This window comes from Piliocolobus tephrosceles, chromosome 13, assembly GCF_002776525.5.
Source record: "Piliocolobus tephrosceles isolate RC106 chromosome 13, ASM277652v3, whole genome shotgun sequence".
Lineage (NCBI taxonomy): Eukaryota > Metazoa > Chordata > Mammalia > Primates > Cercopithecidae > Piliocolobus > Piliocolobus tephrosceles.
Genome location: NC_045446.1, coordinates 63533890 through 63556818, shown reverse-complemented (window position 1 = coordinate 63556818; position 22929 = coordinate 63533890). Strand labels below are relative to the sequence as shown.

General features: G+C 47.6%; 1 protein-coding gene and 1 long non-coding RNA gene across 3 annotated transcripts in view; one reads left to right on the top strand and one right to left on the bottom strand.

Moving 5' to 3' along the window:
* The window catches only part of FAM168A (family with sequence similarity 168 member A), a 203992-nt gene extending 183736 nt beyond the window's left edge, over positions 1-20256 (top strand). The window contains exons 4-8 of one of the 2 annotated variants that reach the window (XM_023209462.3): positions 1058-1183; positions 9561-9703; positions 11409-11583; positions 13438-13568; positions 14397-20256. In XM_023209462.3, coding sequence (XP_023065230.1) covers positions 1058-1183; positions 9561-9703; positions 11409-11583; positions 13438-13550 — 557 coding nt within the window. In that variant the 3' untranslated portion in view covers positions 13551-13568; positions 14397-20256. The remainder of the gene's footprint in view (positions 1-1057; positions 1184-9560; positions 9704-11408; positions 11584-13437; positions 13569-14396) is intronic. The other variant, XM_023209463.2, reaches the window with a different exon arrangement.
* LOC111540870 lies at positions 8609-15897 on the bottom strand. The gene is made up of 3 exons (XR_002731113.3): positions 15760-15897; positions 15391-15490; positions 8609-9029 (listed from the first exon to the last, which is right to left on the bottom strand). It is a non-coding gene; the product is annotated as an uncharacterized LOC111540870 (long non-coding RNA).
* Positions 20257-22929: the final 2673 nt, after the last annotated feature.

Below are 22929 nucleotides of genomic sequence, written 5' to 3'. Positions count from 1 at the left end.
GACTTTGAGTGGAAAAGATGTTGCTAAAATTATTCTTTTTACCATAAACAGAAATTTGAGTCAAGAATGTTTCCCCTCTAGTGTTTGAAATTATAACAAGGAAAATGTCTGAAAAGTTAGGCAAGTCCCACTTCAGAACTCTGTTTCTTTTCTCCTTCCCCCTCAGGATACCATGAAGGTAAGTTTTTTGAGTCACTCCCCACTTCTAAAACCTATCATCCTTCAGATGTCTCGAGCTGAGCTTTGAGTCAGCCTGGGAAGTCTCTGAACATCTTAAACTGGGCCTCATCTATATTTCATACCTACCCCAAATTTCATATGTGCTTTCTTAATGGCCCAACAGACCACCTCTAATTTATGAGGAGATATCCCACATGGGGCACCCAGTAACACCTGAGTAGGAGATATTCAGGGGTATGCAAGAAGTATGTCTGGCCTCAGCTGGGTGTACAGGAGAAAGAGTTATTAGCAAGGAGTACCCCACTGGCTAACTAGGTTCAGTGCAGCACAGTGCCCAGGGCCTTTTAAGCTACCATGGCCACAGCTCAGTCCCTTCAGAAGGGATGGTAGTCCAACAGGGTTCATGTAATGCGGTCATTATTTGTGGGCCTGTCTTTGAAAGCAGCTTATAAATACACCTCCAGATGGTATTTCAGACAACCAAGAGTGTTCAACTGATCTGGTGAACACACAAAGGCTCCCACGTTGCTACACATTAATGGGAAAGTGACTGAGGAATACATCAGAGCCTTAGGCCACAGTGTCAGGTAGTAGGAGATGGCATTCATGGGCATCTTTGTGGTTTTAGTAGGAGCTAGAAAATCCTGACTCTTTTAGTATAAATTCAGATTTCCTTGATTTCACTCATTTGGAAACATACTTCAGCATTCCTCCTAACCCACTCAACCATCTCAGAAAGGCTGAACCATCCTGTGTGTCTGAACAAGTCCCTTGGGTTGTATGTTTCTGTCCAGCACAAGACCCTTGCTTTGTGTCTGTGATTGGTGGTGGCCACTTCTTATTTCTGCCTAATGACATTCTTGTGTCTTCCCTTAAGCAACTCTGCTGATGAAACAGGCCTGGCCACAGAACTCGTCTTCCTGTGGCACTGAAGGCACCTTCCACCTCCCAGTGGACACCGGGACCGAGAACCGAACTTACCAAGCATCCTCCGCGGCTTTCAGTAAATACAGCCTGTCTCCTTTCCTTGTTCCCCTTGGTTGGGACTGATTTGTTTCTTAGGAAGAAAGGAAAGGGAGCTTTTAAAAATGACATTTATGAGATAAATACTGCTTTAAGAGGCTCTTTTACCCAGGCAAAAAATTGGCCCTCCTTATTCAAGAAAGGTCATCCTCTTTGATCATGCACTCAGCTTTGGGGAGACACAAAGCACTGAGGGAGGGAGAAGGAAATACTCACCTGGCCAACAAGTTGTTTGGGGAAGGACTGTTACTGCTTTTTAGGGGGAAAGGACAGAGGGCACATTTTGAAGGTCTGTGGGTCTTTGGACAGAGAGGGCTCCCCCTCTAGCACAGGGCTTGTTAGTCTCAGCACTATTGACATCTAGACCAAATCATTCTTTGTTATGGGGGCGCTGTCTTGTGCATTATAGGATGTTTAACAGCATCTCTGGCCTCTACCCTACATGCCAGTAGGAAAGCCTCACTGTGACAACCAAAAATGTTTCTAAACATTGCTAAATGTCCCTTACAGGGCAAAATTGCCCTCTGTATGAGAAACACTGCCCTAGTGGAAGCTGCACTGTGGGACCAAGATGTGTATGAGGAGTCTTCAGGGAGGCCAGAAACCAGCTAGCCAGTCAGACTCGTCATATTCATCCTGAGGCTCAGTAGGGTAACTGATGTTGTCACCTTCACGTCTAATTTTTAACACAAAGTGGTTCCACTGGGGAAATGAGGACCAATGTTTAGAAATTACTGAGTGGCGGCCGGGCGTGGTGGCTCACGCCTGTAATCCCAGCACTTTGGGAGGCCGAGGCAGGGGGATCATGAGGTCAGGAGATTGAGACCATCCTGGCTAATATGGTGAAACCCTGTCTCTACTAAAAATACAAAAAAAATTAGCCGGGCGTGGTGGCGGGCGCCTGTAGTCCTACTTACTCGGGAGGCTGAGGCAGGAGAATGGCGTGAACCTAGGTGGTGGAGCTTGCAGTGAGCCAAGATTGTGCCACTGCATTCCAGCCTGGGCGACAGAACGAGACTCCATCTCAAAAAAAAAAAAAAATTACTGAGTGGCATTTTGACTCCGTATAAGGAAGAACTTTGTGTCTTGTCGGAGCTGTTCATTAGAGGAATGACTGACTTTGGATGTGGTGAGAACTTACCTCTTAAGTTGTGAGGGCTGGACAAGCCCTCACAGGGATATTCCAGACAAGGCCTGATAGTGTGTGTTTCCAGAAATTATTAATCTACTAAGTAAGTAGACTAGAAGAATTCATTGTATTTTTTTCTTTTCTTTTCTTTAAAACATCTGTGTTAGTCTGTTCTTGTGTTGTTATAAAGAAATACCTGAGGCTGGGTAATTCATAAAGAAAAGAGGTTTAATTGGCTTCCAGTTCCGCAGACTGCGCAAGCATGGTACCAACCTCTGCTTAGCTTCTGGTGATGGCCTCAGGAAGCTTACAGTCATGGCGGAAGGCAAAAGAGGAAGCCAGCATATTACATGGTGAGAGAGAGAGCAAGGGGCTGGGAAGGTGCCACACTCTAAATAATCAGAGCTCACTCATCAACAAGGGGATGGTGCTAAGCCATCATGAAGGATCCACCCCTATGATCCAATACCTCCCAGCAGGCCCCATTTCCAACACTGGAGGTTACATTTCAGCATGACATTTGGAGGAAACAAACATCTAAACCATATCAACATCCAATGTCATTTTCTCCAGAGTTTTCATTGCCCCTAGATGTCAACATCAGTTTATGTTTATACAACATAACTCACCTTTTGTAAAATGTACTTTAATAATCACCCTCTCATTTAATCTACACTACACTCCTATTAAGTTATTTAGGTGGATTTTCATCCTAGTTTGAAAGACGAGGCTCAGAAAGGTAATAGGTCCAACGCCACCCAGGTAGTAAGCAGCACAGCCGGAAAAAGTATCACCCAGGTTAAGATTCTATTACTGACTTTTTTCATGAGATTGATTTTACTCTTTAAGAGAGGTATATCAGGCTGGGCGCGGTGGCTCACACCTGTAATACCAGCACTTTGGGAGACTGAGGCGGGCAGATCATGAGGTCAGGAGATCGAGACCATCCCGGCCAACATGGTGAAACCCCGTCTGTACTAAAAATACAAAAAATTAGTCGGGCGTGGTGGCAGGTGCCTGGAGTCCCAGCTACTCAGGAGGCTGAGGCAGGAGGATGGCGTGAACCAGGGAGATGGAGCTTGCAGTGAGCCAAAATCGTGCCACTGCACTCCAGCCTGGACGACAGAGCGAGATTCCATCTCAAAAAAAAAAAAAAAAAAGAGTATGTCAGCCATAAGGAGTTTCTCCAGATACCTCGGGTAGAATGAATGAACATACGTAAGATTACATATATATGTGTGTGTGTGTATAAATAGGGATAAACATATTCTCTCTTACATCTAAACATATGGATATAGATGTGTATAGGCACACCTACTGTAGTGTAGCAGAAAGCAACCTGGAGTGGAAGCCCAAAGCATTGAATTCTAGACTGGGTTCTGTGTAACCTTGGATAATTGATGTCCATGCATTGGACCTTGATTTTTCAAACTGCAAAATGAGGGAACTGAACTAAATCATCTCCAAGGTTCTTTCTTGCAATCAGACTCCTTATCTCTCAGCAAGATGATGTGTACTGAGTGTCTTCCACCCCAACAGGGACCTCCTCTCTAGCTGCCCTTAACAGTAGCTGGCCAACAAACCATCTCCAAAAATGGAGTACTCATTCCCTTCAGAGGCAACCCTTTCCACAGTTGGAAAGTCTGAGTAACAGAAGGCCTTGCCTTCTACTACGTTGAAATCTTCCCGAATTCCCATTAAGTGTCCAGCAGCCACATCCCACTGTTCCCTCCCAGACAGGCTATCACAGTCCCTGAAAAAGACCAAAATGTACCCACCCCCACCTTTTTTTTGAGACAAGGTCTTGCTCTGTCACTCAGGCTGGAGTCCAGTGTCACAATCACGTCACACTGCAGTCTCAAGCTCCTAGGCTTAAGCAATCTTCCCACTGCAACCTCCCATGTAGCTGGGACCACAGGCATGCAACACCATGCCCAGCTAATTTTTTAATTTCTTGTAGAGATGGGGTTTTGCCACATTGCCTAGGCTGATCTCAAACTCCTGGGCTCAAGCTGTCTGTCCACCAGCTACCATGCCTGTCCTACCTCTCTTTTAAGCAAGTAATGTATAAACCTGTGCCATTTTTTAATGCAGTTGGGGTTGACTGGCCCTCCCATACTCAAAAAGATTCCTGCCAGCATTCAGATTTTGTGGCTTCTAGTACCACAGAAAATTCAGGGCACTTTGACAAATTCAGTTCAATTTCACTGACACTTGCCAAGCCTGTTTGTAATTAGGTTTCCTACTTATTCATCACTGTCTTACTTGGCTATCAACAAGGAGTCTTAGGGGTCAAAGCAAGATTCAGACATAGAACTTTATTTGGTGCAGACATATAAATCTGATGATCAATAAACCGATTAGTCTAAAAGACATCCGTAACGTGAGGATCAATGCCTTTGAAGGTGGCAGGGCTTCTACAACTCAAAAGATATATGACAGAGAGAAAGGATTGCAGAAAGGACTGAAAAGGTTTTATCTTGTTAATGTACATACTCTTCTTATTACCCCAGTTGATGGATTCTAAAATTATGGTTAGGAACCTAAGAGAAAGAACAGGACATCACAAACAAAGCCTCTTTTATAAGGCAGAGCTGGGACTTCTAGTGATTGAATTCCTTTTTTCTTCCATGATATTGCCTTTAGTGAAATGGGGACAACCAAGGCCAGTGTATTAAATGCCCAAGATTGGACTACAGAGACTCTAACTCAGCAAGAGCTCTACCTAGGGCATGGTGAGCCCTGAACTTTGGGCCCAGCTCTGTACTGATGTGCTGTACAGTTTGGGGAAAATCCATCCTTCTGGGCTCCAGGTTCTTTCTCGGAAAGGGAGAAGGTTGAATATAAACCTCTAATGTCCTTCAGGCACAACATTCCAAAGTCTTAATTCTGTGACCTTCAAACTTAGAATTCCTTTCAGGATAGCCAGGCCTCCAGTGAGTGAATTGAGTCTAAGTTCATTTGGGCAAAATCTGTGAGCCTTTTTTGCAACAAGCCCAACAGCTTCTTTTACTTAGATACATAAAGTAATAAACCCTGATTTTTGTGTTACCCAAGCTCAGGCTATAGCTCCAGGGGAATTTTTAGTGTTCCTCAACAGTATTGACAGGACCACCAGTAAATTATGGAAAGTCCTCTGCAATGATTTCCTCATGAAAGTCTTCTGAAATACTCAGTGACTTAGAATGTCACACTAGAAATGTTCTCTGATACTGTGTAATCCAAATGAGGATATTCCCTGAGAGAGGAATTGACCTGACTTACTGACAGAACCTAGGATGAGGGCCCCCAAGCAGTTTCTGCAGCCTCATGAAGATCCTCCTGACAAACGGTAACCTTGAGAACCACTGTGGTTAGAGGAAGTAGCTCTGAGTCTTAGATCCCCACAAGTAGCTCTCTCTTTCAGCAACTACTCATTATCTCATCTGTGAAATGTTTATGTTGGTCTTAATGATCTCCGAGTCTTCTAGCTCTGCAGTTCTGCTTCTCCCATCTCAGACTGTCTGGACAAACAAGCAAGGCCTTCTTCTGCAGCATCATCTCTTTGACTGCCAAGGGTGCTTTGGCTACTGATTTGTATTCTGAGTATGTGTGTGTCTCATTTCATAACATAAAGAAAGGGAAACATTCTCAGACAAGGTTATTCTTAGATGTGGGAACCAAATTCTGCTGCAGTCTCTTGGAGCTTTTTGATTTTCCTCAGAGGGATGGTCTCACCACTTTGTAATATGGCTGTCCTTGTGGCATAGAGGGGGTAATCCAGCTTCCCCAGGGAAGAGAAAAATTCCAGAGCACATTCTCCAAGAGCATAAAGGAAAGTCATCAGCATCGTTGGCCTGTTAACTTTAAAGAATCATAAAATCATAGCATTTTAAGCCATAACATTTTAGAATCTTAGAATCCTGGAGTCTGTGTTTAAAGCTGGGACAGACCATAGTAGTCATAGTTTAGCTTTAGTCTCTCAGACCAGGCTCTGCCTGCATACCCTTAGGACAGAAGCTTTCTATAAAAGTATCTTACTATAAAGTGAGAAAGAAAATAATAATAACTGATCTTTATAAAGTGCTTCTAATATGTCAGGTACTGTTCTAAGTGCTTTTTACTTAACAATTAATGCATTTATCACAGGAACCCTATGAAGTAGGTACCATTACTGTTCCCATATCATACACAAGGAGACTGATGTATCCTAGAGCTATTAAGTTGCAGAGCTGGGGGTTTGGACCCAGGCAGTCAGTCTGTCTCCAGACTGCTCATAACCACGGTGCTGCGCCACAGAGCTTTCAGAAATAGGCGTCTTCTGATTCAGGGGTGTCCTGCTCTCCTGCATAGAAAATGGATGCTTTCAGCTCTGCTAGGATTCTCTACACCTTGATATATTTCTTTAAATCAGGGGTCAGCAAGCATTCCTGTAAAGGCTTTTCAAAGGCCATATGCTCTCTATCAGTAACTACCATTGTAGCAGGAAAGTAGCCTTAGTCAATATGTAAATGAATAGATGTGGATGTTACAGTAAAACTTTGTTTACCAAAACTAGCTTCAATTACAAAAAACATGGTTGAAATTTAATTGTTGTAAATGTTTATAGTAGGAATAAAAGATTCTGTAGTAAAATTAATTTGGAAAACACAGTCTTGTATATACTCCCATCTTAGAGATTCACAGTTCACCTCCCCACCTTCTTTAAGAGACAGGGTCCTGCAGTCACCCAGGCTGAAGTACAGTGGTGTGATGATGGTTCACAACAGCCTTAGACTCCTGGGCTCAAGCCATCCTCACGCCTCAGCCTCCCAGGTAGCTGGGCACTACACCAGCCACCATGCCTGGCTACGTTTTTTTCTTTTTTTTTTTTTAGAGATGTAGTCTGTCTGTGTTACCCAGGCTGGCATTGAAGTCCTGGTCTCAAGTGCTTCTCCCGCCTTGGCCTCCCAAAGTGATGGGATTATAGGTGACAGCCATCACATCCAGCCCACCGTATTGTTTTAAAAACTTCTCAGGGTCGTGGAATAAAAACAAAATCGTAATTGTGTATCTCTATTTTACATTGTGACTTCACAAACATATGGGACTACAGAACTCTTTTTCTTTCCTTTTCTTTGGCAAAAACAACTATTAAGATCCCTTGGAATCTATAGTCTGTTGTCCACATTTGGGAAATGTCTATCTCTGGTTTATCTATAAACCCCTTTGTTTGTAGATCAGTAAATTGTGTCTCCGCACACACCAGATGGTTCCCTCCAGACACCTGCAAAGCTGGACTCCCTGTCTCCCTCACAGAATCTTCTGCTTCTCCTCCTATGACCACATTTCATGATTAGCTCCATAATCTAGAAACTTTGAGGAATCTGCTCTAGACTTCTCACTCAGCTCATAGTCCCACTTCCAGTTAGTTTCTACTTCTCTTTGACATGCTTTCCTCTTTTTCACGTGTCCTTTCCACTCTGTCGTCATTGCTACTTATTTCCCAAGCATATTTGACCACAAAACTATGGGAAAAAAACTATGGATCTGCAGGTGAAAAAATAAATGTCATGAATCCAGGGAATAGTCTGACTTTTGTGGCAGCTGTGCAGCAGCTCTCCTATCCTCCCGGGTCATCAGGGGCAGGGAGGTGCCAAGCCAAAGAGGTGTGATGTGGACTGAGAGAGATTTGTGACCATGTGGTAGTTTGCTTTTACTTGGGGTTAAGGTAGAAGAGACCCAGGATCTTTAGAACCATGGAATTTTTGTTTAGGAAGAAATCTTCAATCTTGGCCACCTGATTTTACGAAATAAGAAACTAAGGCCCAAAGACTTGACAGTTGTCACCAAAAGTTAGGGGGAAAGCCAGGACTGAAGACTAGAAATCTTCTCTTCCAATAAAGCACTCCCTCCACTCTGCCCCAATCCCTTATTGTATAATAGAAACAGCACCTCGGAGCTGAAAGGGTCCTTGGTGAGCATCTTATAGGTGAAAGAGCTGAAGCCCAGAGAGGTTCAGTGAGGTCTGCTAGACCTACCCAAGATGGAACCACAGGAAAGAAGTCACCTCAGCACCTCCCCAGCAGGGCTGCAAAGCCGGGGTCCCCTGGCACTGCCCCTTCAACTTAGAAGAGTTTAGAGTCTTTAGGAGAAGTTATTAAAAACACTTGCCTTTTCTGAGCCCAGGATCCCTTGTGTAAAGTGCAAGGATTGGGGTCACTTGATGATCATTTGGGTTCCATAGAATGATTCCATTTTGTGATTCTAAAAGGAGACAGTCTTGTTCCTGAATGACCCATGTTTCTTTTAAATTTATTTTTATTTATTTTTTGAGATGGAGGACTCATGTTTCAAGTTTTTTTCTGTGAACAAAGGGTCTGTCACTCTTTTCCAGAGGATTCAAAGGCAGCACAGTTTATTTACCTGGGCAATTGTGAGCTTCTTGGGGCCTGACTTCTCAGTCCCATTCTTAGCCCCAGCTTTTGTCCGTCCTGCTGAGAGACAGACATGGCCCACGTTCCAGGTTGATGTGAATCGTTGCGATCCCTGACGTCAGGTCTTTTCAGGCAGAGGTGGCCTTCCCCTAGAGCCCAGGAGAGAAGGAGAAGCCAACTCTGCAGAGCAGTTCTCCAGCGTCGTAGAAGATGACAGTCTCTGAATGGTGTTTTGTATGCTCAGCATCCCAGAAGATGAGGGTCTCCGAATGGTGTTTTGTATGGGGTTTTCACCTTCAAACCTGGTGGGGAGGCAGGGGAACATGATGGAGGGAAGTCCAAGAAGAGAGAGAGATAAGGAGAAAAAGAAACAGAGAAAAAGAGAGAAAGAAACAGTAGCAAAAGGATACCCTGGATGCTGTGTGAGAAGACAGAAAAGCAAGTAGACAGTGAGTAGCAATAAAGAGCAAGTGAGTTGAGGGCTTCCATCTCTGGGCGCCTGCCCATTTCACAAGGCAGCTCCAAATCCCAGGCTGTCAGAGCTAAAAGGGACCATCTGGTTCTAGCCTCTTATTTTATAGATGAGAGCCCTGAGACCCAGAGAAAGAAAAGATGCCCAGAATCATCCATGCAGCCCTGTGCACCAGGACTGAGGGAGCTGCCTCTGGGGCCAGGGCTTTCTGGGTGGAGCCCTGTTCTCTGTTTGTTCTCATCTATCCTTCCTGCCTGGATTCAGCCCATCTTTGACTGGGGAGTCGCGACTGGGACCTGCTGCCTTCTAGCAGTGCTTTTCTGCCAACTAACTGGAAGTCTCTCTTATTGCCTTGGTACAGGATATACTGCGGGGACACCATACAAGGTCCCACCGACCCAGAGTAATACTGCTCCGCCCCCCTACTCCCCATCACCCAACCCCTATCAGACGGCCATGTATCCCATCAGAAGTGCCTATCCCCAGCAGAATCTGTATGCCCAGGTAGGTACATGTCAAAGCCACTTCTTCTGCAGGTAGAGGAGCCTCCAGCCTGGGCACAGTGTGGTGGGGAGGGTGAGGAAGTGAGGGAAGGAGAGGACGGTTTGTGGCTCGGCTAGCCATCCTCGTTGTATCACGGAAGCGATATCCCTGCAATCTGCTTACTCCCTCACTCCACAGCCCCTAGAGGGGTGAAGCATGAAGTCATTTAGATTAACAGAGCCCAGAATGTCAGAGGACAAAGGCCCTCAGAGATTTTCTAGCTCAACTCCTTTGTTAAACAAGTGGGGAAACTGAGACCCAAAGAAGGGAATGACTTGTCCAAGGTTACACCATGAGCTATTGGTTGGTCAAGATGAGACCCCAACGTCTTGGTCTTTTCTCTCTAACCCCCACATCTACCCTTCCTCAGTCTGTGAGCTGAGTGGGGAGGATGAAAGTACACAGGCTCTGCCACCAGACCTCTGTGACCTTAGGCAAGTTACTCTCTCTTTCTGTGCCTGATGGGCCTTTCTGGGCTCCTGCAGCTAAAGGATGTATGCATTCCAGGATTGGTATGAGACAGGGGACCATATGGGGCTCTGGCACACCCATGACACATTCTTATGGAGTGACAACTCTATAGGAAGTATAAGTGGTGAGGAGAATACTTTTTGAGTTTAAAAAACAGCTATATTTTAGAGTAGAAGACAAAACTTAAAAAAATAAAACGAGGCTTGAGATCAATTTATCTCATTTAATAGAAACATTTGAAGATTTCTGAATTAAGATGATATCAGGGGCTCCTGTTTACTTCCCCTAGAAGTCAGTGGGCCAGTGGATTGTGGTAGCAGGAAGCAGCCATGTGATTCAGGCACTGGGAGTCACCTCGGACCACTGCCTTCATCCTTGCCTTTCTACCTAAAGGGAAATAGCTAATAAGAGACATCCTGGGAAATGCTATCCATGTATGCCTTTTTTTTTTGAGATGGAGTCTTGCTCTGTTACCCAGGCTGGAGTGCAGTGGTATAATCTCAGCTCCCTGCAACCTCCACCTCCCGGGTTCAAGCCATTCTCCTGCCTCAGCCTCCCAGGTAGCTGGGACCACAGGCATGCGCCACCATGCCTGGCTCATTTTTTTGTATTTTTAGTAGAGATGGGGTTTCACCGTGCTGATCAGGCTGGTCTCGAACTCCTGACCTCAAGTGATCTGCCTGCCTTGGCCTCCAAAGTGCTGGGATTACAGACATGAGCCACCGTGCCCGGCCGCCATTTTTTTTTCAACATGTACTTTTTTTTACAACGTGCACTTGTACCAGTATGATACTACTACTAACTATCCTTTGTGTATGTGTTCTGGAGTTTACCAACCCTGTTCACATGCTTGGTAACTGATTGACTGTTATTCCTAACTTTAAATTTTAGGCAGCTTAATAAAAGTTCATTGCAGTAAGATAAAACATTTTAAAATGCTAAAACCAAGGTTAAGGGAATAGAGCTCTTACCCCGTTAGATCATCAGAGCAGCCTTAGGAGCAAGGCAGGACAGGATTAGAACCTTATTTTTCAGACCAGAAGCTGAGCCCAGCACTGCACTGACCACAGTCACAAAGACAGACAAGCAGAACCCCAGCTGGGGTCCAGACCTTCTGTCCTTCAGTCAGTGCTGCTCTCTCCATATCCCACCTACCTCTCCAAATGCCTATGTGACCTCAGCCTCTTTCCCCCAGGGAGCCTACTACACACAGCCGGTGTATGCTGCCCAGCCTCATGTCATCCACCACACCACGGTCGTCCAGCCCAACAGCATCCCCTCTGCTATCTACCCGGCACCTGTTGCCGCCCCCAGGACCAACGGCGTGGCCATGGGCATGGTGGCAGGCACCACCATGGCAATGTCAGCAGGTGAGGGCAGCTTCTGCATCAGTGTCCATCCCTTTCCTCTGTGAACTCAAAACGGAGCGGAGAACAGTCATAGAATCGACTGCAGCATAGCACAAGAGATCCTGCGCCAGGGGGCTTGTGAACCCAGAGGAAGGAGCCTCTAAATCTGTGGGGATGAGGAAGATTTCACCAAGAAGGGCATATTGAGCTAGGCCTTAAAGGGTGAACACAGGCTAACTAGAGAAGTGAAAGAGGGAAGGGCAGTGCAGAAAGAACATGAATATGGCATGTTCACAGAATGGAGGAATGGAGCCAAGGCCCTTAGGAAATAGGGACTTGAAGTTGGAAGGTGGCTGGATCACTGGCAAGGATAAGATGGTGGAAAGTCTTGAACACCTTTTGGTACCTCTATTGCGCACAAAGTGGGTCAAGCAGGGCAGGGATGCGGTTAGGTTTAAACATTCTCTGGCTGCAGAGTGGAGACAGGATTAGAAGGGGTGATTTGGAAGCAAGTAGCTCAGTAAGGAGGTTGTCAGTGTACTTTAGGGGAGAGAGATGATGCTAGCACTCCAGTAACAGCAGGGGCACCAAAAAAGAGGACACAGGGGCAATGGTCTTTATTAGGCAGGAGCTTAAGAACCTGTGCAGTAATTATAATAATAATTATGAGGGATGAGAGAAGCAGAAGTCCCCAAGGACCTTTTTTTTTTTTTTTTTTTTTTTTTTTTTTTTTTTTTTTTTTTTTTTTTGGAGACAGGGTCTTGCTTTGTCACCCAGGCTGCAGTGCAGTGGCACGATCTTGGCCTACTGCAGTCTTGATCTGCTTGGGCTCAAGTGATCTTCCCACCTCAGCCTCCCAAGTAGCTGGGACCACAAGCATGCGCCACCACACCCGGCCAATTTTTGTGTTTTTTGTGGAGGCAGGTTTCACCATGTTGCACAGGTTAGTCTTGAACTCTTGGGCTCAAGGGATCCACCCACCTCAGACTCCCAAAGTACTGGAGTAACAGATGTAAGCCATTATGCCTAGCCTAGAGACCCGACTTTTAAAGAACCAGCTAGGATACCATCTGAGGTAAAAAAGTATAAGGGGTAGAGTGAGCATTTGGATTTTATTCTGCCCCTCACGTAAGGGTATGGTTAAGGCCTCTTACTCCCCAGATCAAGTTTGCAAACTGTTGGCAAACTGATTCAGTGTCAGCCTTGTTCAGGTCCTGGGAACCCAATATCAACAGATCAGATCAGAACACTGTCCTTAAGGAACACCTAGGTTAGTGTGGGAAATACAACCACACACATCGCAATTACCACTCAGTATGATTGTGCAGTAAGAGAAGCATACAAAGAAAAGTAGAAGGAAGGCTGGGCGTGGTGGCTTACACCTATAATCCCAGCATTTTGGGAGGCCGAGGTGGGCGGATCACTTGAGGTCAGGAGTTTGAGACCAGCCTGGCCAACATAGCGAAACCCCATCTCCACTAAAAATAAATAGCTGGGTGTGGTGACAGGCACCTGTAATCCCAGCTGCTCAGGAGGCTGAGGCAGGAGAACCGCTTGAATTCAGGAGGCAAAGGCTGCAGTGAGCTGAGATCGCGCCATTGCACTCCAGCCTGGACAACAGAGCGAGACTCCATCTCAAAGAAAAAGGGAAAAGGAGGACTTAGAATAGTGATTGATTCTGTCCTTAAGCATCAGAAAAGATTCTCCTAAGGATGTGAAGTCTGGCAAGGTGGAGAAGGGCGGACAGCAGTTCATCAGGAAGGTGAGGGAGATATGGGGGATTTGGGCAGAGGGAGCAGCCATGTAGCTTCATCCTCTTCATTCCTGTGTCTGGTACAGCCTCGTCAGGTTACTTTTTTCTCTCTGGATGCTCAGGTACCCTGCTGACTACACCCCAGCACACGGCGATTGGGGCACACCCTGTCTCCATGCCAACATATAGGGCCCAGGGAACTCCTGCGTACAGCTACGTGCCCCCACACTGGTAAAGCCTGCAGCCCATCCAAGTGAGTGTGGCCAGGGTGAGAAGTGGGAGGGGGATACATACAGGAACTGCCTCAAAGTCCCTGATTTGGGTCTGGTGCACAGGTGTCAGCTGGAGCAGGTAACAGCTGTCAAGTTATCAGTTGCTTTCCTGCTCCAAGGTCCATAATATCACTCTTAATAATAGCTATCACTTCTGTTGACTGCTTGTTGAAATCTAAATAAGAACAGAAATAATAATAGCTATCCCTTTGTTTATGTTATCTCATAATCCTTATAGTTGCTCTCTGAAATAAGGATCATTAGCTCCATTTTACAGATAAATATGTAGTTCAGTATCACTTAGCCAGTAAAAATTAAGCTAGGGCTTAAACTTCAGTTCTCTAGTACTGAATTCTGTGCCATTTACCTTATGGTCTTCAGATTTCTTTTAACTTTGGGCCCTGTTCTTCAAATGAACTCTTACCTAGATCATATGTTAGAGCTTTGATTGGAGCTGTTTGGAGGCTTTGGGCTGACCCAGGCCACTGGCTTCCTTGGTCCCCTCAGCAGCTCCTGAGGCAGTGACAGTGAACCATAGTGCTCCAGGGATGTCACTTTGAAATCCTCTGGCCCACCACATCAGCTGGCCTCCCCCATCTCCTCCAGGGCTCTTGGCACCAGAGTACAACAGCTTCCACAGGCAGGAAGCGGGCAGCTTCACTAGGAAGGCACAGAGGCTCCATTGAGGGCTCCCGAGTTGAGGGGAAGGGGCCCAGAGGTTTCCTTGAGGAAACCTGGAATATCACTGACACTGTCTGGGGGCCTCTGGAATATCACTGACACTGTTTCTTTCCCCTTTCCCTCCACAGATCTGGAGTCACACATTGTATGCAACTACTCAAGTCTTACACCGGTGCTGGAGCAGTTCCCTAGCAGCACCACCTCTATTTGCAAGAGACAACGGAAGTGCAAGGGTCACTTTATGCATCTTTAATGGTTTTGATTTTTATTTTTGGTTTTTGTAAAAGCTGCTTTTTCTAATCTCCTGCCTCTCCCCGACTGTCCCCCTCTTAGCCGCTGCCCTTCCAGCTCCACCCACTTCCTCCTACCTGACCAGGCCATGTCCTCTCTGCTCTTCCCTAAGTGTCCTGTCCCTGGGGATCCCAGTCTAGAGGCAAGCAGAGAGTAGGGTTTATTGCAATGGTTCATCTGAAGGCTGGATTCCATTTGAAGAGCATAAACAGATGTGGTCCAGGGTAGGAACTCAGAGCTGTTGAGCAGGCTACATCTCTGGGGGAGTGTTCTGGTTGTTTTTCTTAAGCAAGATTAGTTCAGGACATTCCCATGTCCTGGACACAAATGAAATGTCTCCTGAGAACCATTGCAACAGACCAAGAACAAAACCACCTGAGTATGTAGGAATGTTATTAGCCCCTTAATACCCCAGGCCAAGAACCTGGGGAAAAAAGTCTTTAGAATTTGGGGGAGGGTGGGGGAGGGAGGGCATTGTGGGGAAGGAGAAGGGAGAGGGGAGAAGGGAGCAGTGTTTGCCTCATGGCTTTGGTTTGAAAGGTCTCTGGTCAAAGCATCTGGCCCTGGACCTTCTGATTTGCACAGTGACGTTAACTGACCTGGCACTTCCTCAAAAGGTGATTTTGACCTTAGACCTGCCAAGCGGCTGCAGGGTGGTGGGATCCCAGCATCCCGAGCGAGGCCTTGGAAGGCCAGATGCCCTGTGTCATCCAGACTTCAGCCTCTGAGCTGTCATGGACCCACTCTGATGAGGAGCTTCCTCCTGACTGGAGTGGGAACCTAGGGCATTTCTCTCCCTTTCCTTTTGCCCTTCCCAGTGCCAGGACTCACCTGTCTGACTGTAGAGCTTGCAGGCAGGCCAAGCCCTTGGTTACCTGTGCCATTCATGGCCCAAGTGAAGGAACCATATTCCAGGTGGGTGCTGGCAGTTCTGAAGGTCAGGATAGTGAAGGAAAAGCAATAGCAATAAACATTTCATAGACTCATGGAACTGAAGGGACCTTAGCAATCATCTCATCCATTCCCCTATTTGGCAGATGAGGAAACTGAGGCCCAGAGAAGAGGAAAGGACTGCCCTGGACCTTACAGTAAATTAGCATTAAATGCAGCCTTCCTACCTAGTGGGCACCTTGCCTACAAAAATGTACCTAGGGACAGATTGGCTTGGTTTTGTAAAAATTAAGTCGGCAGCGCCCATACCTGGTGAGTCTGGAACGGTCTCTGGGCTCCTGTTTCTGCCCTTTTCCTCCATGGACTCCAAAGGCGGGGGTTGAAGACTGGCCAGAAGCTACATGGGGGCAGATGGCAGGAACAGAAATGGCAAATGAAGAAATAGCATTTGGAAATTCTATGAAGACATCTGGAACTTTCATCCTGTACCTGACTCCACCTCCAGGAGAAGGAGCAGGTGGGCTGGCTGAAAAGGAGAGGCCATGCTTTTAGGACAGCAGCCCCTCATCCCGAGAGGAGAGGAAGAGGAGGAAGAGACTGGGAGTCATCAGGAGAGGAGGACGAGGATGAGGCCCAGGAGACAGGCTCATCTGGGAGAAGAGGGACCCCTGGGACCAGGAGGTCCCTGCTAGTCTCAGCCAGGAGCCTGGATTGCCCAGCAGCAGCCTCTGGCACCCAGCGCTTGGCTGGGCCAGCAGCTCCTCTGGGGGTGGGGCACAAACATTTTACTGTACAAAATGGGATCATTGACAACATTTGGGACTTTAAAAAACTGCTTTCATTTTAAATTCACGCAAACTTGGACATACCCTTACCCCTACCCCCCATGTCTCCCTAAGGGAAGGAAAAATCAGGAAACCTTTGGGTTGGAAGGAGCTCAGAAGCTGTCTAGCCATTCCCAGGAGGGTAAAACCCATCAGCATCCTTGGTCTAGAGCCAGGAGTTTGGGGGGCCCACCTTCCTGGGCTTCCAAGGAACTTTAGGACCAGTGAGAAAAAATTCAGCTTTTCTAAATTGTCTGTTCTAGGGTGCTGATGAGGTTTCACTTTAAAACAACAGAAAGTTTTCCGGTGTTAATTCACTTTTTGCAAATACCTCCTCCCACCCTCTTTGGTTTTGTAAAGGTGGGTAAAGGTTGTTCTGGATTATGTCATACGTGTTTGAAAAATGCCAAAATAATAATAATGATAATGATGATGATAATAATAGAAACATTTGGATTTGTCAGGTGCATCACAGAGTTCAAAGCACTTCACAGCCTTTCATGTACTCGCCCTGAGAGGGATGGGGTCACAATTATTACAGTCAATTGACAAATGAGGAAACAGGTTATGGAAGGGAACAGGCCCACAGTGAACAGCATGCTGGTATCTGCCAGGCTTCCCAGAACCCAGAACCCTGCTGCCTCCATGTGGGCTGGGGTGGAACCACAGAGAGGAGAAAGGAAGAAGAGGAGACCAGCCACCAGTAAGTAAAACTAACAGCTGGACCTCAGAGTTCACAGAGCAGTTGAACATAAATTATCTGGTTTAACCCGATGAAACAGAGGTTATTTCTCCTATTTGATCCATAAGGAAATCAAGGCTTGGAAAAGTCAAGTGACTTGCTAATAAGTGACAGAGCCACTTGAATCCCAGGCTGTCTGCTCTCTCGTTCCCCTCCATCTGATCCCCACACAGGCTCACATACTGAAGCATTTGTGCTCTGTGCCCTATCTTAGCCCCTACTATGTAGTTCAAGAGCAAAGGAAGGCCCCAAGGTGAAAATAGGGCACTGAAAGGCTGTGGTTTGGAGGAGCCCAGGTCCAGCACCCCCTTTTCAGTATGAGCCCCAGTTCAGCCGGCCTCAGCCTCTTGCTATGATGGAGATCCACAAGCCTGGCCAAGCTTGGGGAGTCACTGCAAAAGGACTGAGCCCAGGAGAGCGGGGGCAGTCGTGTGCCTCTGGTAGGAAGGGCACAGTTACTGGTAAGGACACAGAGATTTAGTGGGAAATACCATAGGTATCCTCCAAAGATTCTAGATGGCACGGTGGCCAAGCTAGATAAAAAGTCAGAGCTCGAAGGGCCCTCTCATTGAAGGCAGGCAAGCAAGAGAGGACAAGGGATGTGGCCGCCGACAATAAGCTACAGTACTGGCCCCAGAATGCAAACCCCTCCCTCTCCTCACGCCACTGCCTCTCCGCAGGTGTGACACCTGTGGCCGGGATCGGGGTCCAGATGGTTCCAGTCACCAGCCAACCCTTTTGAATTCCTCTACTTCTTCTACCTGACCCCCCCTCCTCACTGGCCTGGGGCCGAGGAAGTTTGAGTCTGGGAGCTGGATTGCCTGCAAATAGTGAAAGCCTGAAACATAATGGTTTGCCGTGTTTTGAAAAAAATGCATATTTAATTTCTTCCTCATGAGATAGGAGTTGCTGTTCTTTCTTACCTGGTAATGACTCTAAAATGTATATCCCCTTTCCTGAATATCTAGCAGGGACACACACACCTGTCTAGAGCTTTTTTGGTATGCAAAGTACTTTGACATTGGTTGCGAAAGTCCTCCATTTTATAGGCAAAAAAACTAAGGCTCAGGAGGCTTGACACTTGCTAAAAGGTCACACAGCTTGTAAGTGATTCTTCAAATCCTCTGCTCTTTCTGCTGCCACCTGCTGGGCCTCTTGGCAAGCATGAAGGGAGGGGCTCACTGTACTTCAGAGAGCTGGGAAGCCCAGTCCTCTGAGCTGAGCATATTTGTATGAACTGCTTTGGGCCAGGACCTGTAATGAGCCCTGGGGAGAGACCCAGAGACACATCTAGCTGGCAGCACAAGGAGGATGAGAATTTGCAACTAAAGGCCTCACTTGGACAAAACACTTTGGGGTCACAATGCCCAGGACTGAAGACATGTTCAAGGACAGCACGAGGCATCTTTCTGTTGGGAGACCCATGTCCTTGGTAAGCATGCACACCTGGCTTCCTATCCCCTGAGAGCCTGCCCACTGTCCAGATCCAGTGAGTTGGTACACCACCAGGATCTGGTGGTGCAGCCTTGGCCAAAAGCATACAGACTGACGTCTCTGGGCTTGCTTTTCCCATGGGTGAGGACCAGAACCAGACTCTGAGCATCCTTACACCTGGCCACCCAGATTGTTCCAAATTTGAGGTACCCCGTTCCCAGAGATCTTGGCGGGCTTACTTTGTTCTGATGGCCTTCAGAAAGGAATCACATGAAGTATAAAAGGACAGGCCCCTTGGTCAAGTTTTGGCTCCTCATACGGATAGGACTCATCCAGGATTCCAGTGAGGCACTGGCTAAGCTTCCATATCAAATTCCTCAGCTTTGTTCTGTGCCCAGAGTGAACTTTCTCTTCTATATCACCATCTGTATCAGAATCCCTCCTCAACTGCAGTTAAGTGAAAATACATGGAAGTCTGCTTTTCTATCCTGTATTCTCCCACATCACTACTGGCTGTGCAGCCTCTGCTGCTTGCCAAGTTTGGGAATCCGGAGACAGGCAGTAGCAGAGTGGGCCAGTGGACCCACCCGCAGAGCTGAAGAAACACGCCACACTAACTGATGGGATTCCACACCAGAGCCTCTGCGTGCAGGCAGGCATGCCAGGTGGGCTGCAGGGTTTGTCCTTTACTTACCCATCTGCCCCTCTCCTAGAAAACTTGTTTCTGAAATTAGGCATTCTATGGTTCCAGGGCCCAGACTTGGGTCCCAGTCCTTCAGTTTCTCCAGTGGATATATGCTGTGGTGCATGCTGTTAAGTCCAACCCAAAGGCCAAGCGAGGCACACAGGAATTGGGACTGGCTGCCACAAAGCTAGAAAGGGACAAGACAACACTTTCTTGCCTGTGGCCACATGGATAGTCCCTGGATATTCCTGCTGTGGTAGTGAGGTCCTCTACCCCATTCCAGCCACTGATAGCGGGAGGATTTCCCTTCCTGAGGAGAACAGATGTAACAGCTTTGCAGATAAGTACCAGCCCACAGGACTCAAATGGGTGAAATCCACTTTGGGCCTGACCCCAGCAAGACCAGCCATCTCCAGGCCCCAGCCTTTCTTCTCAGGCCTAAGAGTCAGGGAAAGAGGGGGGACTGTCCCAGAGACCTTCTCCTTGGGTCAGCCAGATAGTCTGGATCTGTGCCGTGACTCAAGCTCCTCCTTACCCAGGGGGAGGTAAGGCCAGGCCTCTGGCAACTTGGAGTTGTCTGTAATAATCTTGAAAGGCCCAAGGGCCTGTCCCCATCCTGACTTCAAGGCATCTCCTTCCCTGTTTCATACCACATGACAGAGAAACCTGTTCTCATGGCATGTAACATCCCTGTGAAGACAGCGTTGTATATGATTTTGTATTTTTTAATTCATTTTAATCTACAGGTTGGAATCTAATTTTTAAATTTTATTGGAACTCACATTTTAAAAAGAAATAAAAACATTTAAAATAACAATAATAATAATAATAAACCTTTGACCGGTGTCTTCCAAGTAGTTTGATCAAAGAATTTATAGGTGTTTTCAAAACAGTCCAGAGTGTAAAGATTGGAAAGCCCCATGGCCTCACTTGTGTGTATGAAGTGTAAATCTGGTTTTGTTTTGTTGTTTTGGATTCTTTTGGGTTTTTGTTTTGTTTTGAAGATCAGACAGTGATCACTCTGAAAGACTGAAGCCAAGAATTTGTAACTATGATATTTACTGTAAGCTGTAGAACACTCAATAACTATTAAAAAAAAAAAGTTTCCCCCCCAAAAAAAAGTCTTAGGTGACTAGACTGAGTGGTTCTTGGGGAGGGAGGCACAGAGGACTGTCCCGGGCCAGTGAGTCCCTTGGGCTTCTCCCCAAGTTGATGCTAAACTTGTTCTCAGCAGTCAAGAAAAACCTTGGTGCATCTCACAGCTGATCTGATTGATAGGGGTCTGCCCTAAGAGTCTCCCAGCTGCTGGGGAGCTATAAGGGACAACTTCAGCACCTACCCTAAGTGTGTGATGTGGGAGCACAGTGAGGCCACTCAGAGTTGAAATCCATTGAGCCATCTGCTCAATGAAGCTGACATCTATCGAGTGCCTAGTGTGTGGCTGGCGCCTGCTGCTCATGTTTGTGAAGGCATTCGGTCCTCACAGCACAGGTGAGGTGAGCCCTGTTGTTAGCACCATCTTAGATGGGGAAGCTGAGGAGGGTAAGTACGTTGGCCGAGGGTACAGAGCTGGTGAGGGGCAGAGTTAGAACTCAAATTTGGCACTTGGTCTGACTCCATAGCCCATGCACCAAGCCCCACGTTCTGCCCATCTCACAGTAAACAAGGCCCAAGTTTGTTGTTGTTGTTTCTGAGACAGTCTCACTCTCAGCCAGCTGGACCGCAGTGGCACGATCTCGGCTCACTGCAACCTCCACCTCCTGGGCTCAAGTGATCCTTCCACCTCACCCTCCCGAGTAGCTGGGACTACAGGTGCCCACCATCACTCCCAGCTAATTTTTTTTTTTTTTTTTTTTTTTTTTGTGGAGGCGGTGTTTCACCATGTTGCCCAAGCTAGTCTTGAACTCTTGGGCTCAAGCGATGTGCTTGCTTCAGCCTCCCAAAGTCCTGGGATTACAGGTATGAGCCACTGAACCCAGCCCCCTGAGCTTTCTTAAAAGATGGATTTGTCAGATGGGAAACCAAGGGGGACTTGGTGGTTTGTGGTTACAGAAAAAGGACAGCTGAGGGAGGCTCTGGCGCCTTCATCCAAAGCAGTCCCATCAAGTGCTATCAGTTTTGCCTCCTAAACATCTGAATCTCTTATCTTCCCTCTGGGTGAAGCCACTGCCCTAGCCCAGGCGCAGGCTTCTCTTCCTGGTTATCTGTCCACCATTCCTTCCCAGGGCCGGCCGCCTACAGTTCATGCTCCGTAGCTATATCTCCAAGAACTCAACCTCCTTACCCGGAGAGGAAACAGGCCAAAAGAGGCCAAGTAGCTTGGCTCACACTGCAGCTGAAATGAAAACTTAGACCTCCTTACTCTCTAATGCCTCTCACCAAATCTCACCCTGTGCCTCCACCCAGCCTCCCTTCCTGTCCTTGATCCAATATGAAACCCACCCACAGTGTCCGAGGGGGCACCTCTGGCCACAGGCATGGTTGCCGCTGAGTCACCATAGTCAGTTTATCCGGTGCAGGAGGGGATTTTCTCCCAGAGGCTCAGCTCCAGGTCACAGTGGAGGAGCTGAGGGCCAGGAGGGGAGGTGGAGACTTGGGTCCCAGCTCCTACCATTCTGGCCCATAGGGAAGAGGGGTGGAGCACAGAGGTCAAGCTCAGAACTCTTCCCCTCAGTGGTCAGCCCAGAACCCCACCCTGTCCTCCAGCTCCCACCTCCGCGTGGGCCTCTTGAACTCAAGCGCTGACAAAGCTTCAGGGATTTAGATGGAGCAAGCCAGAAACGCTTCCACGTGAGGATAGATATGGGCCCTAAAGACCAAGGACATCAGACACACTCCTACTTGAGCCCTCAGCTCTTCATCCCACTCTTGCAGGCTAGCCTCAATACCCCAAGGGACAGGTGAAGAACTAGGCCAGGGCCACACCTTTCAGCAAGCAGAAAATTGGGGAGGGGGGAGTCTGGAGGAGAGCACAGTGCTTACTGTGAGGGGCCGCTCAGCCCTGGCCTGGAAGCCTGCACCCAGCCCCCGCGCACCCTGGCTTGCACGTGTATGTGCCTCTACCCAGGCGAGACGGGCAGGCTGCGGAGAGGGCATCTCGACCCCACAGCCCAGCCTTCCCCTGGGGAAGGAGGCCGAAGGCCAGCCAAGATGGAGAAGCCAGACCCTGAGATGCAGCTGAACAGCTGGCAAATAGGGACTCCAAGCACACTCTGGTAGCCGCAGGAAATACTTCCTTGGGCACACTGGTGATGCCTGCTGGTCCCCTACAGTGGACACCCTGTCTCCTACTTTGGCATCCTTTTCTGCTCCAGAACATCCCTCCTGATGTCCAGCCTCTGTTTCCTTTCCCTCTTCTGGTACAGGTGAAACATCTGGATCTTCAGAGGTGTCCCTCCCCTTCCTGCCCACCTGAGAAGGCCCTGAGAGAGACACCTGTGCCCTAGGTACCCAGGAGAGGTCAAATCCCAAAGCACGTCTACCCAGGGCAGGAGGAGGACCCCAACTTGGCTTCTGCTTAGGAGAAAGGCCCCTGCCCTCCGTGAAGCCAGGCCTCCCACAGCCCCAGCATGGCCGCCCCATAGCTGCCCTGTGCCCGCTGCAGGCAGACCAGGGACTCCCACAGGCTGGTCCTCTTCACACCTCCCCAGGTTCCATCAAGGGTCATTCTTGTTCTTCAGCCTCTCCCTGAGGACATTAGTTTAAATGTGTCCCTCTCTTCCATCTTTAAACAACATAACAAACACCAGTAAAATCCCAAATTAACTGAAAATTGTCTCTCCTCAGAACCTGAG